This window comes from Notolepis coatsorum (assembly GCF_963971535.1).
Source record: "Notolepis coatsorum genome assembly, chromosome: 4".
NCBI lineage: Eukaryota > Metazoa > Chordata > Actinopteri > Aulopiformes > Paralepididae > Notolepis > Notolepis coatsorum.
In genome coordinates, this window is record NC_140168.1 from 62,571,015 (window position 1) to 62,591,951 (window position 20,937).

Here is a 20,937-nt window from a genome sequence, read left to right on the forward strand (position 1 = left end):
ACATTTCTCAAAGAATTAGGCCCTATGTTCCCACAGCCCAATGGTCCCACAGCCCGATGTTCCCACATTTCTAAGATTTCTCTCAAAATGAGGCCCTATGTTCCCACAGCCCAATGTTCCCAGATGAACCCTCTACTACCAGAGGACAATTGGATAATATGTTGGGTGTAATTGGCTACCAAATTAAGAGAACGGGGGATAAAATCAGATACAAATATATGAAAAAGGGAAATGTGGGAACATAGGGCCTAATTTTTTATTTATTTCTCTGATTTGTCTCTGTTTTCTCCCTGTCCCAATTTAGTCGTTGTGCCAATTCCCCCCCCTCCCCTACCTGGTTGTTGTGCGCATGTTCTCCTACTGGTCGGTACAAGGGAACCCTGAAGTCATCCGCACGCTTCCTCCGACACACACAGAGACAGCCAGTGACTCTTTTTTCACCTGGCAGCGAGGACTCTCATTGGTGAAGCGTAACGCGTGGGAGGTCACGCTGCCTTCATCAAGTCCTGCCTCCGCTGAGCAAGCGCCCAGACCTGACCTGTAGGCGTCGCTGTCCACAACGCCAGATTCCCACCCATGACTTGCTCTCCCCCTAACCCAGCCAAACGGGTTAGTATAGCGATCAGCCCAAGCCCCAAGCAATGCTGACTCCAGGAGTCGAGACCGCAGCCTCTTGCATTGGTGACGAGCGCAATCTCCTGCTCTACGCCACCTGACCGCCTCAGGGCCAAATTTTGAGTGAAAAAAAAAATCTTAGAAATGTGGTAACATAGGGCTGACCCCGTTCCACCTACATGCGGATTCACGTCGATACCCTCATGTTCAGTACTTAAGATGCCTAAAGAGACGCCCCGAATCGTGCGCTTTGCTTACAGATTTTACATCAAATTCCAGCAAGAGCACTGCTAGATGTTCGATATGTAAACAAACTATTGAAGAGAAGACCGGGACAACCTCAAACTTCAACAGACATCTGTGGAGTGGACTCAACCTTGATGACTTGGACTCTGACTAGGGTAATGGGGACTCGACTCGAACACTGGGGACTCGAGACTCAACTTGGTTACTGGGGCTAAAGAAACTCGTCATTGTCTGGGATGGTTTCTGTTCAGAAATACGTGTCATGGGTCATAGAGAGCAGCCACAGCGTTCCTATCTGGAAGAGTATGGAACATTTATTTGATCATATTCAGGTCTTGGAAGTTTGGGAATTGCACTTCAAGCTGCATTGTGGAAGATTGTCACCCTGTGGCTGTTTTCTAATATTGTAACCGTTTAAACCTGGTGGAAAAGAGAAAAGGGCAACAAAAAATTAATGTCTTCAAACAAGGTAACTAAGGGCACTGTTTTACATTTGTATCATTCACATTGTATGCTCTAGAAACGAGACATGTACCCTTATCATACCCGACCAGGGCAATTGGTCATGCATCGCTGTTGAGGATTCTCTTGTTGAGCCCTCTTAGGAGGGTTCTCTTGTTTAGCCATGTTGAAGCCATGCTTCATGAAAAAGCACCAGTGGGGCACGTGTGATACATTTTCTACCTATATGCATCACTCGTACCCAGTGATGCCAGTAACTAGTTACTAATCCGATTACTTTTTTCAGTAAATAGTAATCTAACTTGTTACTTTTTACAAGCCAGTAATCTGATTACAGTTACTTTTCCAAGTGGCTGTGAGTTACTATTTAGTTACTATCTCATAATGCTGATGATAAGAGAGCCAGGGGTACAGTCAGCTAGACTGGAGTATGGCCTGATGGCTGATGACGTCTCACGATGACCTGTCTAAGCAGCCAATCATGATTTATGACATTATGCACTTTCAATAAAGCATTTAAAAGAAAAAACTGTTGTCATTCTCGTGGCAGCAGCAGGGGGGACGACCACGACTTCGTAACCTAGTTACTTTGATAATCAAGTAATCAGTAAAGTAACTGATTACTTTTTAAAGGAGTAATCAGTAATCAGATTATTTTTACAAGTAATCTGTGGCATCACTGCTCGTACCCCACTATACTGCCATTAACAGCTCATTTGCCATTATTGCCCTGCAACAATCGGCATACATAATATTGGGCATCATGGCTGGATTATACCACTAGGGGGCCCTGGGTAAGAAAGTGCTATGGGCCTCCTTTGTCGAGACATAACTGTCCTTTTGGTGAACGATACCTGAAAATTGGAGCCCCTGCACTTTATACCGTTAACCCTTGGGGCTCTTTTCCATTAAAATCATGCTTGCATAAGCACATATTCCTATTGAAATCAGTGAAATCATGCAATTCATATACACAAGAATCCTGGGGCTCTGGCGTATTTGCCCGGTTAGTAATTCAGGCATGTCGAGTGTCGACAAATCTTCAAATCCATAACATTTGTATGTACTTCTGAAATGGACAATGTGTAGAACTCTAGTAAGGCAAGTTTTGAAAAGAAATCTAATGAACCAATATGAAGGCCTTCCAAATGATAAAATGAACCAATAGGAAGGCCTTCCAAATGATAAAATGAACCAATATGAAGGCCTTGCAAATGATTAAATACAAAAATCAGGATTTGCTTCAGTTGGTCACGTTTAATTCTTAGGGAGAAAAAACAGATAACAGCATTTCATCAGCACATGATACAAATAAACCACAACCTATTTCCACTCATTATCTGAACATATCTACAAGTGTAGTAGAACACCTTTTCAAATGACAGGGATGCAGAGGGAAGCGTACACCAACTGACTTTTAATACGAGTGAGAATTTACACAGACATTATCATCATCATTATTATTATTATTGGACTGGGAATCATGCTGCAACACTTTTTTTTATTTTTTTTTTATCTAGCTGTTTTTAAAAGTGTGGTTTTTCATTTTCCATCTCCAAGCACAAGCTAAAATTCAAAGCCAAGGGGAAAAACAAACAAACACAAGATGCATTATTGCCAAATTTGATTATAGTTGGGCAGAGATAACTTAAGAAAAATACAATAAACGAAAAGTTTAAGGAGATAAGACTTCAATCAATTCCAAGATACAAATCCACCCTTTATCTACCCGACCCTTGACCTCTCCATTCTGACGCACGCCCCCCCCCCCCCCCCCCCCCCCCCAATCCCAGAGTTGACCAAGAAGTGCAGCTCAAATTGAGGCCACGTTTTCCCAGTGATGGAGGAGATTATGTGGCGTAGCGCTTGGTCCACTGTTTAGCTATCCTGTCGTGCTCCGGCCTGTTTGTCGTGTACTGCGTGGCGATGCTTCCGACCAGGGGGTCCGCTGTGAAGAAGAAGAAGAAGTCTTTATTTGTCATGCAGATTTAACACGCACACACATGCACTGAGTCGATGATGAAATGTTCTCTGCACTTCTCATCCCGTCGTCCTTCCCCCCCAAGGGCAGCCGGGAGCAGATGAGGGCTACAGCGAGCGCCGCACCCCGGGACCAATCTAAGTGCTCCTGTCCGTCTTCGTCAGGGACGCGACAGCGTTAGCGATCTGTTGTGCATGTTTTTCCATTGGGTTTATATTATCGGGAGGGGAAACCCTTGAGAGCACAGGGAGAACATGCAAACTCCACACAAACGCCCGGGAGATACCCCACCTGGGTAACTGGCAACACGGCAACCTGGTCCCCAAGCGGGAATCGAACCCAGGACCTTCTAGCTGTGAGGCGACAGTGTTAACCACTACACCACCGTGCCGCCTAAAGAGTGCCTTGAAGAGTGTTGCAGTACGTGGCGGCTACGTGGCGTAGTGGGCAAGGCGCTCGCCACGAATGCGGAGACGCTGGGCTCGCCTGTTCGAGCCCAGCGCTCCACATTGTTTTCAGTTTAGCTGGTCGTCCGTACTAATACACATTGGCCGTATTAGGGGGTGGGAAACTGATGGGTGGGGATCGGGCGTTGTGGACAGCGACTCCTACAGGTCGGTTGGTGCGCCTGCGCAGTAGAATCAGGAAGTGTCGACTTAGTCCACATTGCAGCCGGCTTGTGGGAGGCAAGAAACAGCGTTCGTGACAGGGGAGGGTTGAATTGGATGATACGAAATTGGGATGGGAGAAAAATATAGAAAATGGGAGAAAAAGTGGATCAAAAAAAGAGTGTTGCAGTACGTTAGTCATTTCAACCTATCGCCAATAAAGTCACCTTGGAATGTTTCAAATTATTACAATAGTTCAAAGTTATTTCAGGTTATTAACACTTTAACTGCCCAAGGTTAAATTCATGATATACCATCCCTTGCCAGCTCTATTTAACATGGAGAAGTTCCCCTTCTTTGCAGGGCTATAACTTTTTAAATTCTATTGCTAGATTGCCATTATTAGGGCCCATTCAATGTCCTATATGTATTGTTCATGGTGTAGCAACGTTAAACTTTTTCATTCACATATTCATACTAAAATATGGTCTGACTCTAAAGTATAAGTATGTTTTCATCTCTTTCTGCAGCTTTCTCCAGAATGTGATTTATAGCCCCAAATGCATTATATTGATGATGAAATACAGTTTGATAGCGATCTGTGCCAGATAATAAATTTCAACTGGATGTGGTTCTGGAAGTTACTACACGTCATCTGATGTTGACCGGATGGGCGAGGGGGCGTTTATAATTCCGTGGGCAACGTCATACCATTCATCTAATGTGGGTCATATGTTCATCATAGCAGTTTATATCGAACACGGTAATACTACACGCTAAAACTCACCCCAGTCTCCTCGGGCCGTTGGGCGATCAGCGTGGAGTAGACAGTTTTCAATTATGGGATGTTGAAATGCCAGATCTATTTCCAGGTTGTATAATAGTATATACGTCCAAATCATGTTTTTTCGAGTTATTTCCACCGATCGATGTTCACTGTGTGAAGACGGAGTCTCTCTAACATTAGCGAGTGCCCGGACCACATATGGAGTGAGTCCTGCCGGTTCAAAGGTTGACATCCGGTTTCGATCTGCCGATCGGCCACCAGATGGCGCTCTTGAACCGCTAGAGGGTTGAGAGGAGATCAGCAGTGTGTCTCAAGGCTGCAGAGGGGAAATATGATTCCGATCACAGATTTTTGAAATATTGATATCAAAGACGATTTACGGCGTCCTCGGCAACTTGAGCATGGCTAGGAAAGACGCCTAAACACGTTCCCGGCAGTTAAAGTGTTAAAAAAAGGTGCTAGATAGATATCATTAGGCCACTACATGTCGCACTAGGGCACCAGCGAATGTCATTTATCCAATCGGGTGCATTCCACGTGGGGGGAATGTGGAGGGAGACTTAGGGAGGGGATACATGCATGCAACATGTAAAACAACAATATTAATTTCGGACCTGCCAATTTTTTTTATATGATAAATTCATTAATCAGAAATGTTTTTTTGGGGAAAAGCAATCATTTTATTCCGCACCTTTCTAAAAGCTCTGAGGATGTATTATTTAAAAAAATAAATATCCCACATACAAATGTTATCTATAATACCTTTAACACTTTCGGGGCCATTCACGTATATATACGTTATTGGGCGCCAACGGTTAACGGCGTTGTATATATACGTTTTTGATTTTAATATCCTATTCAATGTCAGGGACCTGTATGTTGCCGTTAAAAGGCATACTGGGACTCCGAAGGTGCAGTACCGGCCAGATCCTGCTATTAGGCAGTATCGAGAGTGCAGTAAACCCTGTTCCAGACCGGGTGTAACACTCAAATGTCTCCGGACGGACTTTTATTTTTTTGATCAACTTTTTCTCCTCCTATTTTTCTCCCATCCCAATTTAGTCGTTATGCCAATTCCCCCCTCCCCTTCCTGGTCGTTGCGCGCATTTGCCCCCTACTTGCCGGTCTAGGGAGCCCTAAAGTCTATCAGATGCTTCCTCCGATACATAGGAGACAGCCAGCAGCCTCTTTTCACCTGACAGCGCGGACTCTCATTGGTGAAGTGTAACGCGTGGGAGGATCACACTACCTTCACCAGTTCCTTCCCTTGCTGTGCAGGCGCCCTGACCGACCTGTAGGAGTCGCTGTTTACAACGACCAGGATACCACCCACCGGCTTCCCACCCGCTGACACTGCCAATTGTGTCAGTAGGTGTTAGAGGCCTTCAGATGGCCGATCTTCCGAAGAGAAGAGCCAAACAGTTAGCAAGATATTGCTCAGTGTCAGCAATTATTGGCAGCCGCACAATTTGGAGAAGACGCTGCTATCTGTATCCATGAGCTGTGTGTTGATTGTCAGGTTCATCATCCATGTGTGTGTAACTTTGCCATTGTCAATTTGGGCACGAATGTATCAGAATAACCCACAATGTACAAGTGCACTGATAATATTTGTGTCCTGTGTGTGTGTGTAGGGATGCACCGATCCGACTTTTTCAGTCCCAATACCGATACCTGGGTTTGGGTATCGGCCAATACCGATACCGATCCGATACCCATTGTCCAAATATTTTTTCCAAAAAAGTACAAAAATAAATAAAAAAATGTAATCCACGTTTTTTTTTAAACTTTTTTTTTTTAATATATTTTGTTTTTAAGAATTGTAAAGGATCACAAGTGTGTTTTTGATTGGTTGTGAACAAAGACAGAAAATAAACTTCATTCATTCAATTAATAAACTGTCTCACTGTCACTGTGTGGAAGAGACTGGGCTCATTCTTTTGCGCAAGGCAACATCAGGCTGGACTTAAAACATTACTTTCCTAACTTAGTGAAACTAAATGTAACAAATTAACACAGATATAAATGTACTGAATGGTTATTTCTTATTTTATTTCTTATTAAAAAAATAAATAAAAGAAAAATCCGTTTTTTTATCGATACCCGATCCAGCTATTTTACTGATATCGGCGTCCGATACCGATACCAATATCGGATCGGTGCATCCCTGTGTGTGTCAGGTCTTACCAGGGTTACAGTAGAGGTGTGTGTGTGTGTATATCAGGTCTCACCAGGGTTACAGTAGAGGTGTGTGTGTGTGTATATCAGGTCTCACCAGGGTTACAGTAGAGGTATGTGTGTGTGTGTATATCAGGTCTCACCAGGGTTACAGTAGAGGTGTGTGTGTGTGTGTATCAGGTCTCACCAGGGTTACAGTAGAGGTGTGTGTGTGTATGTGTGTGTGTGTGTGTGTGTGTGTATATCAGGTCTCACCAGGGTTACAGTAGAGGTATGTGTGTGTGTGTATATCAGGTCTCACCAGGGTTACAGTCGGTGAGCAGGGAACAGATGGACAGCAGCACCTTGGAGATGGTGAGGGCAGGACTCCAGTTGTCTTTCAGGATGTCCAGACAGATCACACCCTGACTGTTGATGTTACAGTGGTAGATCCTCGTACGGAACGTCACCTGGACAGACAGACAGCCGAACACACACACGCACACACACAGAGTCCAAAGCGGAACATGAGTTAGGTCAGTGTTTTTTTTTTTTCAACCTTTTTCACGTCAAGGAGTCAAGGACCATCAAATCTCAGGGACCCCAATCTGTGAAGATTTTTTTGCTGTTAGATATTAGGTCCAGAATTCCATAACTGTCTATAATATTTACATGCATTGTCACAACCATTAGCACCCCGAGAAATTCCTATGAACACAATCTAATAGTATATTCTGATTAAGAGTCTTTGGGAACTCTTAAAGACAGCTCGGCATTCAATACCATAGTCCCCTCCAAACTCATAGCCAAGCTCAGGGACCTGGGCTTGAACTATGACCTCTGCCAGTGGGTCTTGGACTTCCTGACGGGCAGACCCCAGGTGGTGAGAGCAGGCAACTGCACCTCCTCATCCATCACCCTCAACATAGGGGCCCCCCAGGGCTGTGTTCTGAGTCCCCTCCTCTACTCCCTGTACACACACGACTGTGTGGCTCAGCGGAGTAGCAACACAATCATCAAATTTGCTGACGACACAGTGGTGGTGGGCCTGATCTCTGCAAACGACGAGAGGGCCTACCTGGAAGAGGTCAAGGTCCTGGCGGGATGGTGCCAGGAAAACAGCCTCTCCCTGAACGTCAGCAAAACAAAGGAGATGATTGTGGACTTCAGGAGGTCGGGGGTCAAGGACTACAGCCCCCTCAGCATCGACGGGGCACCGGTTGAGAGAGTGAACAGCTTTAAGTACCTCGGAGCCTACATATCCGAGGACTTGACATGGACCACACACATTGACAGTGTTGTGAAGAAGGCACGACAACGCCTCTACTTCCTCAGGCGCCTAAGGAAGTTCCAAGTCAGTCAGAAGATCCTTAAGAACTTCTACTCATGTACAATAGAGAGCATCCTGACTGGCAACATCACCTCCTGGTTTGGGAATAGCACTGCACAAGACCGAAGCAGACTACAAAGAGTGACACGTTCAGCCGAACGCACAATTGGAGGGGGGCTCCCCACCCTCCAGAACATTTACAACAAGCGGTGCAGGGGCAAGGCTAAGAGAATCATTAAGGACTCCAGTCACCCGAACAACTGCCTCTTTGAACTGCTGCGGTCAGGCAAGCGATATCGGAGTCTCAAGGCAAGCACAGAAAGACTCAGAAGAAGCTTCTATCCCCAGGCCATCAGGCTGCTCAACGAACAATGAACACTACACAACAACCATCAAACGCACATAGCACACACATCCACATGCACACACTCACTTTAAACAAACACACTGTAGCACCCACTCCCCACACTTTATAGCACACACTCACTTTAAACAAACACACTGTAGCACCCACTCCCCACACTTTATATTTATTGATAAAGGATTGCACTACAACTCGTACACCTTACTGTAAATTGTACCTAAATTGTACCTCATCCCATTCTGCTTGCACTATATAGTATTGTATATTAGTACACTGCATAGTATTGTATATTATATGGTAACTCAGTTACGTCTATTCTGCATCGAACATTGTACATATGTCTATACTGAACACTGTGACCTCATTTTCTACTTCTAATTTACATGCTATACTATGTTATTTGATACTTATCTTGTCTAGCACAGTCTCTGGAGCGTAACAGTAAGAAGCATTTTGTATGAAAGTATTCTGTACTTCTGTATGACAACTATTAAAGAAACTTGAGAAACTTGAACTTAAAGTGGTTATTTGTGATATTATTTTGTCTTTCCTGCCAACAAAGCAGAGACCAACATATATTATGTTTATATATATTTGAATGGGACTTTATGGCATTTTAGGTGTACAGTGGACTCTCCATCAGAATACTCAGGGTGGGATATATATATAGTTGACTTCTATCAGAATACTCAAACTCAGGTCGGGATATGTAATAGTAAATGGACTGCATTTATATAGCGCTTTTATCCAGCTTTACAGCTTATGCCTCACATTCACACACAGACGGCGAAGGCAACCATGCAAGGTGCCAACCTGCTCATCGTGAGCAGTTAGGGGGTAAGTGTCTTGCTCAAGGACACTTCAACACGCTCCCGGGAGGAGCGGGAATTGAACCAGAAACCTTCTGATTACCAGTCGACTTAAGGTTTTGAGAATACTTCAAATACAGGGCGGGATATGTAGTTGACTGGTATCCAACCCTATTCTACATAATTGTAGAATAGTTATTCTGCATAAACCCAAGTTATTCTGCATAAACCGCAAGTGATTCTGCATAAACCCCAAGCGATTCTGCATAAACCGCAAGTGATTCTGCATAAACCGCAAGTGATTCTGCATAAACCCCAAGTGATTCTGCATAAACCCCAAGTGATTCTGCATAAGTGAATCGGCTTGATATAGCAGCCAGTAAAACTCCCAGGGTACTTAGGTCTTAGGTTATGATGTCTTTAGGTGTTATGTCACAGACCGATGATGTTTCAACAGAGACATTGCGATCCAAGGCAATCTTAGGTGCTTTTCATAGTACAGGGACACCCTCTAGTGGACAACACAATAATGACACTGTTCTGCATAAGAGAGGGGGCAAGGGGGCTTGTGCAACACTAAATCCTGTACTGTTGTTGACTCATTCAAAATAAACATTATAGGATTATAATATACAACGAGGGGCATAAATAATAATCCATGCATTGTGATGCATTAGTATGAATGAGGAAATCCAGCCACATCGATCTGTATATCCAGCCGCATCGATCTGTATATAATTGCTAATCAATATTAACTGACATGAATCGAATATAACATAATGCCATGAACTCAATACCTGGTTTGAAGTTCAATTCATCTTAAAATTAATAGCGCAGATCATATAGCATCACTTATATTCGGTTGACAAATCTCTCAGGGAAGGATGTTAGGCTCATGCAACCATCTTTATATTTATGTTTTAGCCCTCATCCTGTGGCCCGTTTGAAACCCACCGAGCTGTATCTCACCTTGGGCGGCTTGAAGGGGTAGTCTGGTGTGAAGGCGATGTCCAGGAAGAAGACTCCTCCCTCGTACACAGAGCCTGGTGGGCCCAGGATGGTGGACCTCCACTCATAGATGTTGTCTCCTTTGGGACCCGCACTGCATGGACACACACACACACACAGAACATTCAGCCATGGTTAATGGCACGGTATTCATGATGTTTTTATAGGCAAAAAAACCCCAATGCTGATCAATTTTGCACATAATCTCTCATAATCTGAACAGTTTTGCATACATTCATTTAGTTTGACGGTTACCGAGTTAATGAGTTTGATGTCATTGGACGACATTGAATCCTTGTGTTAATTACAGCTCAGTGAAATGATGGGAGATGAAGAATTGGCAATCCCTATTGGTTATTTGTTATACATACATTTAATTGAGTTGTAATTAACACAACACAAGAATTCTGTGTCCTCCGGTGGCATCGCTGTGTGGCTAAACTCATTACATCTCAGTAACGGTCAAACTAAATTAATGTGTTGAAAACTGTTTACAGTTTTGTGAAATGCGTGAGATTATGTGCATAATAAATCAGTAATAATAAAAAAAGAAAATGTGTGAAGTGCCCATTTAACAACTATGGCTAGTAGACCCAATATGGAGGTGTAGTCTGACGTCACTTTAGTTTCCCACGCGGTCCACCCGTATAGGGATTTATCATTGGGAAAATGTATTATCGGCTATTGTAATAATTCTGCCTCATGAACATTGGCAAGCTTTCCATTTCTGTACAAAATTAGTTCCCTTCTATCACTAACATTATTGTTTAAGCATTTTTGGTTGAAATAAAATTATACGTGCCAATGTTCATGCTTTTTATTTGTTTTAAACGAGACGATTTAGAAATGTGTCCATTGGAAATACATTGCAATTTCAAGTGAGGTGGACCGGCCGGAAACAACAACGACGTAACCACTACACCTCCCTATAGAGATGTTTTACTCCTCGCAAATATCCATACATTTTTTATTTGATTAAAAATAATAATATTTATTAAAGTTTTAACTCACAACTTAAAGAGAATACATTTTCAATTCAAGGAAAAACACAAAAATTCACCACAACTTGGAGATAGAAGCTTTTTGCCAGATGGCGGTGACTTAAAGAAACACAAGAGGTACATCTGTGGGGGTATTACACTCATTATCATAATCTCTTACACTCAATGAGCATTCATGACAACTTTCACCATACAGCCTTATTGCCAACTCATTAAACAGTGCCAAAAGTCATTCAGTGCTTCGGGTTCTCGTGTCAACAGAGCAGGAGTGATACAAAAAAAAAAAAATAGAGATATCAGCACAGGAGTGATAAAAAACTAGAGATATCAGCGCAGTTCAAATTGCTCACAGTGATACAAAAAATGAAACGCCGGCAGAGACTGAACACACTAGCTTAATAAAATCCTGGATTAAAGAACATTACCACAACAACAACAACACACTTTAAAAACAACAATAACCTGGAGTTCAAAAGCAATTATTTAGGAGTGCCTCATAATCCCCCTTTCAAAATGTGCCTGTGGGTTTGGCATTTTCACGCTATTCATAGCATTTTCACAACGTCACGCATCTCCTACTAAAGCACCATGAATGTGGCACGTTGGCCACGGTTGTCATTTAATGACTCGTCACCGGTTATTTAAATCACAATCGGTAGTTGTTTGCCAAGATGTCTGACGACGATGTAATGGAGTGTCTAGGAATAGGCTGTTAAAAATGTTTTGCTGCAAAGGAATAAAAAGGTGCACCGTGTACGTGTAAACCAATCATCCTACTGTAGAGAGAGAGCGCAGTGAGTCATACTATGAAGACCACGCCCCCTGGATGAGAAACCATCAGCACAGTCATGTGCAAATGAGGGGAACAAAATGCCATTCACGACAAAACAACTAAATTGAAAAAAAGTAGCGTTTATGTCAAAATGTGTTTAGAACTAAAGTGACGATGGGGCAAGTTAGCTGTTAGAAAGCTAATGTTAGCCATGTGTTAGAAAGCTAGATAATAGGCTTGGGTGGTATGACTTTTTTCATACCGTTATACCTTGATTACCTAATACCCCGGTATACGGTATATGACGGTATGACTTTCATTATCATCAGCGGGGGGGGGGGGGCAACCCGTGTTACCAACCCGTGTTACCAAGTAAACAAATCACGGAGATGGCCAGTTAGCCCGCAGCATCTAGTGCTAACGTTAAGCTCTCAGAATGGTAGCAGTTCGCCCGCAGCATCTAGTGCTAACGTTAAGCTCTCAGGATGGTAGCAGTTCGCCCGCAGCATCTAGTGCTAACGTTAAGCTATCAGAATGGTAGCAGTCCTCCCGCAGCATCTAGTGCTAACGTTAAGCTCTCAGAATGGTAGCAGTCCTCCCGCAGCATCTAGTGCTAACGTTAAGCTCTCAGAATTGTAGCAGTCCTCCCGCAGCATCTAGTGCTAACGTTAAGCTCTCAGAATGGTAGCAGTTCGCCCGCAGCATCTAGTGCTAACGTTAAGCTCTCAGAATGGTAGCAGTCCTCCCGCAGCATCTAGTGCTAACGTTAAGCTCTCAGAATGGTAGCAGTTCGCCAACGTTGCAGTGAGTGTCAGGGTGCCACAGTTTTCCCATTCCTGCTGCCGACGCCTCACATCTTATTGCCAATATCCACTTTTCTATTCTTAAAAAGGGATATTTCAAAGGTAAAAAAAATCTGTAAGAACACATCCAATGCCCAAACAAACACACGCCTTTGACACAGGATTGTCTATTTTATTGAAATCTGTAGAGCAGCAGTTTGTTAATACTTCAGAAGTATAATATTTAGACTAGATCCCTGAAATGAATGGAAGTGAATCAGGACACCTGGGAGGAATGGTGGTGTTGACAGCAGACAACAGGGAGAGCAGTGGCCGCTAGCTTACATGTAGATGACCTTACATAGAGGTAAGACTGCTAAAACTTGACAAGTTCTATTAAAGTGAAATATGCCTTTAAAGTAAAGACTCATGTATTCCGGTTTGGAAGCATATGAAAACTTACTTCTGAGCTCTTCACCCTGTTATATTTGAGGTACTTTTCTGACATTTGCTAGCTGGCTGAAATGACAAGGACGCAATGCAACAATACAAAGTCAAAGGAGAGATGGAATGTTTTCCTCTCTGAGTGGGCGCGACCTATTTGCCAGTGTATATAATTCAATCTTATTGAATTTCTCATTTCTCGTTTTGTTCTCAGGGTGCTCATTTATCATTTAGCAGACTGATGTAAATGTCGACACGCAGTGAATTTGTTTTTCTTTCGCTGTTCAACAGCAGGACCAACAGCATCCTCAGTTCTGTTTCATTAGGGGATCCGCTTGGCATCACTCATGCACTCCCTCGCGTACGTGCACGCGCACTGAATAAATTCCACAAATGTACCTTTAATACCAGTATTAGTCTGACCACACCCCTCATCAGCTTACCTTCATAAGCAGGTGTGTGGTCACCTGCTCTCCTCCTTCTCGCTTTCACCACAAGGAAGTGCCTCGGTAGTACCCCACTTGACGTGTTGTTAGTTGAAAAGAGTTGTGACGAGTCTACATTGTGCTTACATTTTTCTTCTCTCATATCTGTTGTAAAGAAAAGGTTTGGGTCATAATGTATTCTTCGGAGAGTAGACCCGCTAGACCTACTCTTCACCAGCGGTTCTCCATTCCCGCCTCCATCGTGCGTTCTGGTGCTGGGCTGTTGCCACTTTCGTGGTTGCCGACCCAGCCCAGGAGACAGCCGATGGATAGTTTGCCTCTCCGAAGAGCCGAGGAGTCGGTGCCGTCGCTCCGGCGGTGGCCTGATCTCGACTCTGGTTCCAGGGAATCGTCCGTTGGTGAACGGGGGGTTGTCTTGGAGCCGGAGGATTTGCGACGCAAACTTTTCGCGTCTGCCCGTTCACGTCGCAAGATGGTAGCATGCAGGCGCGAACGGCCTGGTTTTGGGGAACTGCTGGAGACCAGCGAGGATGCGTCCGGCTCTGGATTTCCGATGGAAACTGAGGACTTCATGGAAGAGTCGGACGGATTCTTGTTTGATGGTCCCGTGGAGGAGAGTATCCCTCCTATCCAGGAAACACCGGAGGGGGGAGAAATGGCTCCGTGGGACGCCTTGTTCGAAGATGTCGAGGAACCACCTTGGCCTCATCAGCAGGATGCCCTACTATCGGCCACATCAGACTGTGGCACCTTGACCAGTTGCAGCCTGCTGCATGTGAGGGATGCGGGTTCGGTGGAGGAAGGTCCGCAGGGGGAACTGCGGGCTTTGTTTCCCGAGCTCATGGCGGTAGCCGCCGCCGCAAGCGGCGTGCCGCTGCCATTACCTGCTCCTGTCCCTGATGATCTCATAGGTCATCTCTGGCAGCGTCGCCCAGTGAGGGGTGGACGTTGTCTACCCATTTTTCCCCTCAATGGGGACCTATGTTCGTCAGGGTCAGGCGGTGTCTCACATCATGGGACTTACCCCCACCTACGTACCAGTTACGCGGGTGTCGGGGTTAGTCAAAGGTATGAGGGAGGGCGTGCCTCGACTTGATAGTCCGATGGCCGCTCTCCTCTGTCCGGATATGGTGTGGGAACCCTTATGCAAGCCGGTCCTCCAGGGTAGATCGGCTAGGCGATTGGCATATTGGGGTGACCAGTCATTCATCGCTGGTACACAATCGCTGGCTGCGGCGTCTAACATCGCCCACCTAGCTAGATTTGTATCTGGGATTATGACGGGCGGCACGGATCTGACCGAGGTAAAATGCGATCAGATCACCCAGGCGTCAGGAGCTGTCCTGCACCTTACCCAGGTGCTGGCCATAGCCATGGGGAAAGTGCGCGCCCTGGCCACCCTGGGCCAGCGTCATCTTTGGCTGGAGCAGGCCCGTGTGCCGGAACGGAAGAGAGCCCCTCTTCTGACGGCCGCCCTCTCCGACGCTGGTCTGTTCGGGAAGGCCCTGCGGTTGATGACCTCAACATGCAGAGATGGCAGAGGAGAGATCCATCATTCAACCCCATTTTCCGCCTCCCGTCCTTGCCGGTGGAGTCAGAAGGCTTCCACGACGTCGAGCTGTCTCCGTCGTCCCTACCACTGCCTCTACCGCCGCTGCTGGCCCTTCCAAGAGGGCCAGGAGAAGAGACGGCGTTTCTGCTGCCGCCGGCCCATCCACGACCGGAGGAGACGGTAGGGAACGTCGAGACCAGCAGACAGTAACCTACCGTCCCTCCGGGGCTCCTCGGGGTGGCAAGACTCGAGCGGCGCAAGGTGGCAGACGCCGCTGAGAGTGACTTTTCCCCTCTGTGTCCCCTCTCCTTTACACCCTCCCCGGCCCCTCTATGATTGTGTATTTGTGCCTTAAAACTTATGATAATAAAAAGTTCCCCGACATAAGTAGAGCCATATGAAATCCGTTTTATTATTTTCCAAATTCCATTTTATTTTTTCCCAAATTCCATTTTTTCCGTTTTAATATTTCAGAATTCTGTATTTTGCCTTTTATGCTCATTTTACCATCATAAATAGTGTCTAATAAGTGGGAATGAATAAATGTCCACAATTGAATAAGATATAACAGTCCATTTAATGTTTTTAAGTGCTGCAACTCAGAAATACAGTTCAATTTTACACAATATTTTTCAATTAATATTGTGACAAAATAAAAATACATATTTCAAGTGTAAACAATAGATACAGCTAGCTACTACTGACATTATCACAATGACAATGTCAGTAACCTAGCTATATCTATTATATTGTGATGAAATATAGTAATGCATAATTTAGGCACCTTTAGTTTAGTTTATTTCGTTTATAAAGGACAGTATAATGGCAATCGTTTGCATTAAACAAATGGATGGGTGCACTAGATTTAGCAAGAAGCTATCATTTCCATCTATAGTCTTATGTACTGTAACGTTTCATAGCTATTTAAGTTTATTTAGATTATAAAGGGCAGTGTATAATGACAATCGTTTGCATTAAACAAATGGATGGGTGCACCAGATTTAGCTAGAACTTCTAGAAGCTATCATTTCCATAGATAGTCCTATAACGTTACATAGCTATTTAAGTGTATTTAGTTTATAAAGGGCAGTGTATAATGACAATCGTTTGCATTAAACAAATGGATGGGTGCACTAGATTTAGCTAGAAGCTAAACGTCCTAACGTTATAGCTATTTAGTGTCGCAAGTGTTTTTGCGGGTCCAGTCCACGGAACGTTGACAGAATTAGCAAAACACCTTATCACCGGAGGCATAAAAGTCATTAGGATACTGTTCTGCTCTGAATTGAGGGCTTATTGTGGAATTGTTTAGCTTCTTGACGAAGCAGCCAGACGCTTGAGCACCGCGGCTGTGTTGTGTGTAACACGCTGTAGAGTCCCCGGCTCCCCGGTCGCGTGTGCACCAAACGTTCCACCCAAAAACGAAATTTCAGTCCAGATTAGGCCAAATTCTGCAATATTCCACGTTTTGCAGTTGATTCCATTTTTATTGGTTAATTCCGCGATTCCGTCCGCGATTCCGTGAACGCGGATTTCATATGGCTCTACATAAGGGGGACTATGTTTTTTGGCCAAACAAACTGTGTGTTTCTTCAACAAATCATATGGTGGGGTTGTGTAAATATGAATCTGCACTTTTACGTTGTGAGATGAGTCGTGTTGTGTTACGAGATTAAGCAAGGTCTGCAACATACACTCAGTCATAGGGGGTTCTATTAGCCTGACGCTCCACATGCAGGTAGAAACTGGTGTTATTCCGTTGCTTAAACTAAGTATATGTGTCTCACAATGCTGTTGTGTTAGTTGCAGTAATACTCGTACACACACGTTCCACGGCCTAGCCGTTACTCTCGGTCAGCGTTTTTGCTATGTACGACATAGTCAACGGGTGTAGGATTCACACACATACGACTTGTTTTTGTTGTAAATCCTGTTCACATTTTGTGGGTAGCGGGCATTGTATTAGCTTACGCTATACATTAGCATTCTACCGGAGGTTTTCAAAATGGCTACAGTTGTTTTGTGTGTAGGGAAAGAAGGGTTTTTTGTGAGGGGGTGTCGAATAAACCCCTCCTTCCCACTTGATTGGTTTAGGAGATTTTATCTCTTCTGCTGAGCCAGTCAGGGCCGAGCCGTTAAGACGTCTTGGCAGGGGGGGGGGGGTTATCCTGCCGACTCCTATTACAAACAGGAGCCGTGTGCAGGGTTTCCCCCCGTCGTAGCGGTGTTGCTATGGCGACGCCTTCCATGAGTTACAGAGTCTTAAGGTGTCGAGTTAGAGCGTAGGGCTCACGGGTCTGCTGCGCTCGATTTATGTGTAACTTGAGTCAGTTGGTCACGTGACTCACAGTTGGCATGTCTTTCTCATGACTACAACTCGTGTGGGAAGGTTTCTGGGAGGGACTAGTCTTTACTCTGATTAAAAAGAGTGACTGGATGTAAAATCATGTGAAAACAGGTTTTTTACTCCCAGCTGTGCAGTTTGGTTCATACGTCAGACAGGGCTGCCCCACCGCTGCACTATTATTTGCGTTCTCTCGAACCCTTGGCCCAAAATTTTTGAAATTGTGCCGAAATAAAACCCATATTAGTAAATAACACTTACCATAAAATGTGTCTGTACGCAGACGATCTGTTATTATTTCTTGACAATACACCACAGTCCCTACCTGTAGTCTTAGACACTATTAAACATTTTAGTTTTATTTCAGGTTACAAGATCAATTTGAATTCCCCTAAATACAGCAGCAAGTAGTCCCCAACTACATACAGAAATACCAGTGAGTTCTGGTTTCAGATATTTAGGTATAAATATATACCCACCCATTGACAAAATTGTGTCAAAATTACAAGAGTCTTAAGAAGGTAATATCTGACGAGTTAAACCGTTGGTCACTATTATTAATTCCATTTTCAGTCAGGCTTTCAGTAGTCAAGACCCATATTCTCCCTAAGATAAGTTTTCTGGTAAACATGATTCACTTACCGCCACCTCCAGGATTTTGGGAGAAGCTACAGGGGCTAGTATTCAAATGTATATGGCATGAACAACATCCACGAATCAGCAATTCCACACTCCAAAACAGTAGGAAAGCAGGAGGGTTCCTAATTTTGAACAGTACTATTTCTCTTTTATGCTCAAGCCGTTGCTAAGATGGTTCAATAATGATTCTGACATACCATTGGTGAATATGGAGAAGCACATTGTATCTCCATATACACTCAAAGATATCCTCTTTTCTGGTCTATCCCAAAGCTTTTGCCGTACTAAATTCGGCCCAATTATAGCACATTCAATTTACGTTTGGAAATATATTGCCGAAATGGGACAGTGGGACACAAAATGGCACCTAGATACCCCTATTTTTGATAACTTCTTACTGTTGGGAGGGAAACCAGCTACATTTCCCAATTGGCAAAGACAAGGTATTCACAAACGATCTGACATATACAGTGAATACGGTCTCTCAGATCCTTTCAAGAGCTCAAACTAATCTATAATGTCCCTAGTACATCCTTCTTTTTTTATTTACAGTTGCGCACTGCAATGCGCACTTATGGTGTCCCATGGAATCAGCCTTTACCAGTTCATCCTTTAATGATTATAGTGAGTGGCATAAATGTTAAAAATGGTTTTGTTTCTGGGTTATATAATAAAATACAAGGAAAACTAAACAGAACTACAGGTAATACCACTGTCTGGAACATAGATTTAAAGGATTACAACGCCTGCATAAATTGGCAGAATGTATGGGATAATATTCCGTTAACCTCTCGTAATTATAATAATCAATTAACTCATTACAAACTGATAAAGATTTTATCTGTCACCCAGGAAACTCTGTCAAATCAAAATTTTACAAAGTCCCCTATGTTCTTTATGTGATGTGGGAATGTCCAGGAGTACTAGCTTTTTGGGCCAAGGTTGCATTATTTCTCACTAATATAACGGAGATAAACATACCTTGTTTGCCACACATTTTATTATTAAACGATGATTCATCTCTAAAATTAACACCTCACAAAAAGAGTGTTTCTGGCCAGTTTAACGGCAGCAAAGAAAATGCTCGTAATGAGATGGAAACCACCTCATAGTCTCAATATTTACCGTTGGAAACTGTCCTTCTACGAAGTATTGAGATTAGAGGCATCCAGTGCTAGAGCACAAGGACAGAATCGATCCAAATATTACTTACTGCGGCCCAGAAGGTAAAATCAGTACTCCACTAGGTTGAACACTTGTACCTTGACACCAGAGAATGAACAAAAAGCATGTTTTTGTTTACTGTTGTATTTTTTGTTGCTTTTTTTTTTAAATCGTATTTTTCCCTATTACTTTGTAACAGGATTAGAGGTTATCTAACAAACAGAATTATGATTTACTTTGGTTTTTCATTTCATTGCATTAAAAATAAAAGAAAAAGGAAAGGAAGAGGAAAAGGAAAAAAATGGAAATTGTATCCTATACATGTATGCATCATGGTTTCCTCCTTCCCCTAAAATGTCTATGCGAACCCGGGCGGCTGGGAGGGGGGTTAAGAAGCGACCGGGGCTGTCTTGCAGCCACAGGACCGCCAGAACACACTGTCTGCAAGCAGGCAGGCTACACAGTATATGACTATACTGACGGACAATATACTGAAAAGACACTTTTTTATGCCACTGTGGGAATTAATACGAAATGCTGATGTGAATGTCTCTTTCATCTGAATAAAAAAAAAAAAAAAAAAAAAAAAAAAAAAAAGATGAAATAAAAAGTTAGTCACAAAAAAATAAGAAAAAAAGAAAAGTGCAGAGACATTTCATCAGCGACTCAGTGCATGCGTGTGTTCCCGTGTGTTGCCTCTCGCATGCATGTGTTAATCTGCATGACAATTAAAGACTTTGCTCTCACGTCCTGTCTGCAGCCAGACAGACAGGACCACAGCACAGGAAAGAAACCAAGGGTTCATGCTAAACCAAGGGTTCATGCTGCTAGGCTAAGGGTTCAAGCTGGGACAAGGGTTGAAGCTGGGACAAGGGTTCAAGCTAGGGAGATATTTGTATTGTTGTATTGTATAAAAAATTTATTGGGATATCAGCTCATCCGTTAATTACAACACTAATAATACAAACAAAACTACTCTGAGAATGTCAGACTCTGCAAGAGTTTGTTTATTGACGTTCGTGACGGGACGATTAGGTTGTAAAACATTATGAAGCACAACTTTTTTTGTTTACAATTTCACTGCAAATATTGGGGTAATTGTGCATTATTTCACGTATTTAATATTAAAATAAAATATGGGTATTGTATAATCGCTGGCTGTCATACACCTGACGAAGACCTGGTTTTGGATGTGCGTACATCTCTTCTGACTGCAATGACAAGGAGAAACACGCCAATATAGTGCACTAAACTGTCTCACAGAGACAATAACAAAAAGACTCCACCGTGCAACAAACACCACCCTACCAATGTGATATACCATTTATATTGTAATGGCAATCACCTCGGAAAAGGTCCTTTCAGCGACATATTCTGAAGGGAGTACTGAATGTCTGAATGTCAAAATCTCTCTACCTCTCTCTCC

At 43.5% G+C, this 20,937-nt stretch overlaps 1 protein-coding gene across 2 annotated transcripts in view; it reads right to left on the minus strand.

The window, feature by feature from the left end:
* Positions 1 to 3,113: 3,113 nt before the first annotated feature.
* The window catches only part of ube2e1 (ubiquitin-conjugating enzyme E2E 1), a 35,240-nt gene continuing 17,416 nt past the window's right edge, over positions 3,114 to 20,937 (minus strand). For both annotated transcript variants that reach the window (XM_084312795.1, XM_084312794.1), the window contains exons 4-6: positions 10,329 to 10,461; positions 7,179 to 7,326; positions 3,114 to 3,271 (exon numbers count right to left, since the gene is read on the minus strand). In XM_084312795.1, coding sequence (XP_084168921.1) covers positions 3,174 to 3,271; positions 7,179 to 7,326; positions 10,329 to 10,461 — 379 coding nt within the window. In that variant the 3' untranslated portion in view covers positions 3,114 to 3,173. The remainder of the gene's footprint in view (positions 3,272 to 7,178; positions 7,327 to 10,328; positions 10,462 to 20,937) is intronic.